At 32.4% G+C, this 7129-nt stretch overlaps 1 protein-coding gene across 1 annotated transcript; it reads left to right on the forward strand.

Annotated features, from left to right (window-relative positions):
• The first annotated feature begins 3024 nt into the window (after positions 1-3024).
• Positions 3025-6001, forward strand: LOC114395873 (probable calcium-binding protein CML20). The gene is made up of 8 exons (XM_028357740.1): positions 3025-3201; positions 3489-3578; positions 3781-3904; positions 3999-4035; positions 4118-4145; positions 4513-4623; positions 4730-4832; positions 5733-6001. Exons 2-8 carry the CDS (start codon positions 3576-3578, stop codon positions 5798-5800), a joined length of 474 nt encoding a protein of 157 aa, XP_028213541.1. The 5' UTR covers positions 3025-3201; positions 3489-3575; the 3' UTR covers positions 5801-6001.
• The last annotated feature ends 1128 nt before the right edge of the window (positions 6002-7129 follow it).

Consider the following 7129-nt stretch of genomic DNA (forward strand, 5'->3'; position numbering starts at 1 on the left):
GATGATAAGTTGCGTAGGTGTTTAAAAAAAATTTGTTTTTAAATGGGTGATAAGTTTTTGTCCTTGAATTGGTATTGACAATGGCATTTTTTGTTGCAGATTTTTATTGATTTCATAATAGACAAACTAGAATTCAAGTATGAAATTTAGCATCATATCTTATATTTTAGAATCATATTATTTAAATCAATTCTGTCAAAAGGCTTTCTTGTATAGTTTCCCTGGTTACTATTATGCCTTGTAGTAACAAAAGGATGAAGAAAACAATATGATGTAGGAACTAATAATGTTACATCAACTTCATATCATATAGGGTAGAAGTTGTTGCCCTAAATTTGTACAACTGTGCTCCACTTAATATTTGTGCTTTATGACTGTCTAGGCTCTTCAACACAAACATCTGAACATGACACACGAGAGCAAATTGGAGAAGTTAAACCTCAGGATATTCCAATTCCAGCACAATCTTCAGTCATTATAGATGGTGAATAATTTCTTTCCTCCTTACTTTCTGAACTTAGTTTGTGTAAATTCTGCTATATCCTCTACCTTGTCCACAAAATTAACGATTTTTGTGTATGTGTGTATTTCTACAGCAAATCGCTTATATTAGTCTGAATTTCTGGTAAGTCAAAAGGTTATGTTATCTTGGTCTCAATGAACAAACACATACCCCAATTTTCAGAGCCATAACTATGACAACAGTTTCTACATATTAGCAACTACTTATGAACTTCTACAACAATATATGAAGTAATATCAATCACTAGTTAAGTTGGCATTCTTAATGTATAATACTTAGTTGCCTGATGTTTTCCAAAATATATGGAATGTCTCAGTAGGTTCTTTTTTCTTATCTTTTATGGATGTCTTTATGTATATGTTTTTGTTCAGTTTAAGAATACTTGTTTTATCTTTATAGTAATATATAATATTTCAACGTTCACTTATTATTCAGTGTAAAGAAAAGTTGATTTATGGAAGAGGTTTATATTTCAATAGATGATAGCCTGATTTTCAGTAATAGTAGATCAACTGCATTCAAAGGTCAATTTTATTCATGTGTTCACCTGTATGTTTGCGTGTTCTGTCAGCATTAAAAATTTATACAATTGAATATGGATTTGTATCCTCCTTGTTCAGGGTGACTCTGGTTCATTCAAGACTTCATTCCTGAGACTAACTGAGAGAGAACGCTTTCACAAACTAAAAATAAAACTATGCAGGCTGGTTCACCTCACATGCCAACTTTCTTTTCCACCGTGGAAGTAGAGGGTGTGGAATTTCATGGAAAGGGAGGTAGATCCAAGAAACAGTCAGAAGAGAATGCTACAAAAATTGCTTACATTGCATTAAAAGAGTGTAAGTTTATTATTGTGTGCATCTCCAATTTTGCTCTCATTCATAAGAACCATTTCGAGGAAATTTTATACATCTCCATAAATTGCCCCTTTGTCTATGCACTTTATCATATAGCAGAATATTCATGTATATAATGATGTTTTGATAATATATATATGCCATCCAAAGGTGGACTTAATATGCATGCTGCTTTTTCTCCCATTCAAATAGAGAATAAAGTAGTACAATCAATTTATAACTCAGACATAGTTAAATGGATTAAGAATCTCAAACTTGAAGGTCTGTTAATTATGAAACACTTTATAAGTTGCTAAGGTCCAAGACACTAACTATAAGCTATATATATGGCATTCTGTTCTAACAGATGAACTTTTGGACCTTGACTTGAATGAGACATCACTTGCTAATGTCAAAGTTAGCAATGAGATGCACAATCCACCTTTTATACAGTCACCTGAGGAAGAGATGATGATCAACAGGAGCTCGTCTTCTTGTGAACCGGTATTCGGTTCTTCACCAAAATCATCTCCACTTTCACAAATTGATGTTTCTTGTCTGTCAATTTGAGTCCAGCAAGGCAGAGACTCCCACTAGTAGCTACCTGCTGTGTAGCAGGTTCAAGCTGCATACATGTTTCCCAAATATTCCTTTTGACAAAGATCTTTGATTCTAGTGAAAAGCTTCATGACTTTACTTTGAGTACCCTAAAAACTTGGCATAAGTAAAAAACTCTTGGTAACTTATTTACAATGTAGATATATATTGTTATTCCATAAGCATGTCTTTTAGTAGTAAATGTTGGTGGTAATACTGATGTTCATACATTACTTGGGTGGTTCACAGCGATTCAAACATTATTCTTAGTTGTGTTTATAAGTTTATACGTGCATCTAAGATTTGGGGCTCTAATTCTGGATTACTACAGTTGGATTGGCCTATTTATAAACTCAATTTATAAGGGCTCAGTCCTAATCCCAAGACAATGAAGGGACAATTTTTAATATTTTATGCTTCTGCCATAGTAAACCCAACCATGTTATAGCTTTGGATATGCCATGCTTGGACAAGCATGTTTAAAAGAAATGATGCCATGAAAAAAAGTTATGGTTACAAATAGTGTGTGAAACAGGATTATCCTTATTTAGACTAAATCACTCTTGATCTGCCAACTCTACTTTAAATCCATTTTAGGGGTTCTTTTTTCTCCAAATCGCTTTTTATATCTTTTATGAATACAGTGGATCTTATATTATAAATTAAAATATATAATATAGAGAGTGGTATCTTCACTCAATTAATTAACATTTTCAACTTTTTTTTTGTTTTTTGAGATTCATTTAACACACTACTCTTACTATTAGTTTAAAGAAAATTCTCAGCCATCTTATATTAGTATCCTCTTATCTTTGTCAATATTTAACCACTTATCTCTTTTAATATACTATTTTTTTTTTTTGCTTCTAAATTAAATTCTAATAAAGTAAATAACTAAAAATAACCTTATATTTAAATTTAAAATAAAATTTATATATTTACAAACATTCACTTGTTAAAAAATTTAGCTATAATAAAATTTATATTTTTTAAACTATTTATTTATTATAATTTTTAATTATATAAAACTTAACATTTATGGGATGCTTCCACTGATTTCTCCTTCATGTTTGCACGGTTACACCGTTATAATACAAGCCTTAATCCCCACTTTTGTCTCTCACAATCGCTCTCAATCTTTCCAGATTTTCTCCCAAACCGTTCAAACCCGTATCGCGTGTCAAATTGTTCTTCTGATTTTCTCATTGATCGCGATTATCGCATCTCAAATCGAACTTGAATCAGGTATTGATTGTGGGTGATATTCATAATTACTCCTTTCTTTTTCTTTTATGTTTCAATTACTGCAGAAACAAAACAAAGTTGTTGTTTCTGCTACAAAGCATACAATATAGTGAAATAGATAGTGGATGTATGTGACATCTATCTGATGAAGGGTTATTGGGGTCTAGCAGCATATGTTGGACATCATTGTTTCTTGAGAATAATTTGTGAAGAATGTGAAGATTGAAAACTGCTAATGATTTTGGACATGATTGTTTCATTTACTTCATTAAAATCCTTAAATACAGAGAAGACGTTGAATTTTTGAAAAGTGAGAAAAGAGGGATTCTGGAACGTCTCTATCGTGGTTTGTCAGTACCCTATCTCAAACGAAAATGGTACGATCACCCTCTTTACTCCCTTAATGAAACCAGTAGATCATTGATCATTAGTTCTTGTATCATTTACGATTGTTCGCAAATATTTACTTCTTTTTAGATATGTGCCTAAGTGAGTGGCTTCCCTTTATTTTATGTATCAAATATAGGGTTGAGAACAAAAAAAAAAACAAACCATTAACTTGTTCAATTCCTATATCAGTCATCTTTATATGGAGGGGAATCCAAGAGGTACAATAATATACCCAGAGGACACCATCATTTGACAACACAGAAGAAACAGGAGATTAGGGAAGCCTTTGAATTATTCAATACTGATGGCTCAGGTTTAGTATACAGACTTTAGCATCAAAATAACACCACGTTTAAATAGTTTTCTTCTTCATTTTTTATTAATGCTATTATTTTGATTATCTGTAGGTACTATTGATGCCAAGGATCTGAATGTTGCCATGAGGTATTGTTGCCATTCACATTCTTAAAATGTGTCATATCATTTAGCTGTGTTGTTTTTGTGACGGACATTTTTATCTTGACAGGGCCCTTGGATTTGAAATGACAGAAGAGGTATTACCCATATACTACTAGTACATGCATTCAATATTCTTATGATTGAATCATTGAATTGAATTTTGTAAGTTACAAATTTCAATGATTTCCTCCTAGAATTCCCAATCATTGTCACGAGGAAGGGAGTCATCTATCTGTCTCCATGTCCATGATAACCGAAGCTAACCTGCCCCTCCTCTTTTATTGTTTTATTTAACATTTACATGTGGTTCTACTTATTTAGTATTAGGGAGTCAATTGCTTGTGATGAAATTAAATTTAGCATTGTAGTAGTTTATGCACACATCATACAGAATTTCCTGATGCTATTCTTTTTGTTCGTTATGTTTGCATTTCTAATGGACAATGTGTGGTGTCATTTCAGCTCATTAATCAAATGAAAGCAGATTTGGACAAGGATGGAAGTGGAGCAATTGATTATGAAGAATTTGAGTACATGATGACAACCAAAATAGGAGAGCGGGACAGTAAAGAGGTGCTCATGAAAGCTATCCATATTATTAATCATGATCAAAATGTAAAGTTCTTCACGTTATACATCATTTTTACTCTTTTATTTTCATTACTTGTGGTCAATTTAGGGAAAGATATCTGCATCAGACATCAAGTGCATTGCGAAAGAGCCAGGTCAAAATTTCACTAACAGAGACATTCAGGAGATGGTTGACGAAGCAGACCAAGATAGTAAGTTATTCCAATCTTATCCTTGTCAACATTCTAATTTTACAGCAAAACTTTTACTTCTAATACTGTGGATTTTTATTCTGAGGTTTACTGGGTGTGGATGCATGGGAGTGATGGGACCATGGACTTCAGATTTTGCTGACATAATGTGTGTATATAAAAAAAATACTATCATTTCTTTGAAATTCAAATTGGCCGTTTTCTGCATTAAAATAAATAAATGGACAATACAGAGGCCAAAAGATTATAAAAAAAAGTATTCATGAATCATTATGATAAGAGGTCACTAAATTGTATACAAGACTCACTGGAAAAATAAGTAGTTTGTAGTTTTACCTCAGTAACACTAATCAGTTTACCAAAAAAATGATACAAAGTGGTATATATGTTTGAAAAATTAAATAGGAATATTTCTTATTCAAAAGTTATTTTTCAATGTAGTTTTTAAAAGTATATTGGGATGTTTGCATTGGAATCATAATGCTCAGGGGAGGTCAATGTATTATACACTCTTGTCTGTTGGATGACAAATTCTATTATATAAATGATAAAGGAACACTATATTTGCCATTATTTTATTTTTAATGATAGATTTAGTGATCAACCTTGACTTGTTTTATTTGTTCGACATTGCATAGGTTTAATGTCTGTTAATTTATTATTCATGTTAATTACCATAGAATTGAAAATATCACAGCCTGAGGTCTTAAAAGGAAAAGGAAGAAAACATTACCTTTTGCGAAAAGTATTTTAAAGCTTGCTAGGATAGAGGCTTAATCGTGGTTCAATTATAATTTATAACAGGGGTGCCTCATTTTTTATTTTGCTTCCCCATTAGTGTACTATTTCTTCTCATGATTATCAGATGTTATATCTATTTTTAAGTTATAAAATATGCAGATTGTCCTGAAGTTAGTGCAGAGGAGTTTATAAGGATGTTGTTCGATCCCCCCTACTACGGCCACTAATCGTACAGAAATTAATGCAGTCATATTTTCATAAATTTAAATTGGAGATGCTAGTTATGATCAAACAACCTCGAACCTCGAAGTTATCGTGTGTAATTTTTAATTTCTTTTATCAATCTATATATTGTTCATTTTCATAAATTTAAATTGGAGATCCTAGTTATGATCAAACAACCTCGAAGTTCTCGTGTTTAGTTGTTATTTTTAATTTCTTTTATTGATCTATATTTTGTTCTAGGAGTCATGAGGTTGACTAAATGTCAATAATTATTTATTTTTTTTTTTTCTTTTTTTACTTCTTAATCTGTCCTTGATGACTTGCTCTCCTCTTTTGATTTTCCACTTCATCCCCCAAATCTCTCTCTCTCTCTCCATTAATCATTCCTTCTTCATCACCCTCCCCCTTCATCACTTTGTTCCTCTTTTGAGACCCTCAAAATTAAAAACCCTCCAAAATTACCGTCACAATTTTAGATCCAATGCACAATTAAAACCCCAAAGATGTGAGAATGGCATCCGAAAAAGGTTTGCACTTGGGCTTGAGTGCAGCGAGGGTCTGCCGTGCCGTCGTCAAGGTCGCTTCCAAGATTGGTAGTGGTAGAGGCATCGACCTCAACAAAGATGCAATGGTTGGCATTGGAGAGCATGGCACGAAGATCTTTGTTTTGGCGATGGCTACACTTTAGGAGCCTCAAGGTGGTGGTTTGCAATGGGAGGAGAAAGATAGAGAAGGCTAAAATAAGAAATATGTCATTTGGTTTTTCATGTCAACATTTATTATCGTAGTCTCAATAGTGATGTCGGTGGCGACACTTTAGCAGCAACATGATTTGTCATGGACCATTTTATCATTTAGTTATATTTGTTGGGGATCATTTTTTCGTTCCATAAAAACCTATTAGAATGAAATCAAGAAGAATAAGTTTCTTAAATATGTTTTAACTTCATAAATTTAAAAATCAATGGTAAGAGAATCCACTGACATTTTAATCATAAACATTGTGCGCTAACATTGAACGTCCCTTTGCACATGTGGATTTGCCACATCAACAACCACATGCCACATATGCACTCAACATTAAAGGAAATAAAGGATACTTGATGCTTGGACTATGTTGCAATTTTTTCACCTTTGTGGACTAAATTAATCATTTCCAAATTATAGGGACAAAAATAGTCACCGAATGCAAAGCATAGGGACCAAAGTTGTTTTATCCTTATATGATTAAAGAAACAAAATGAAGCATAAAAAATGATAGATCATATATGATTTGATTCCAAATTATAGGGACAAAAATAGTCACCGAATGCAAAGCATAGGGACCAAAG

This window comes from Glycine soja, chromosome 18 (assembly GCF_004193775.1).
Source record: "Glycine soja cultivar W05 chromosome 18, ASM419377v2, whole genome shotgun sequence".
Lineage (NCBI taxonomy): Eukaryota > Viridiplantae > Streptophyta > Magnoliopsida > Fabales > Fabaceae > Glycine > Glycine soja.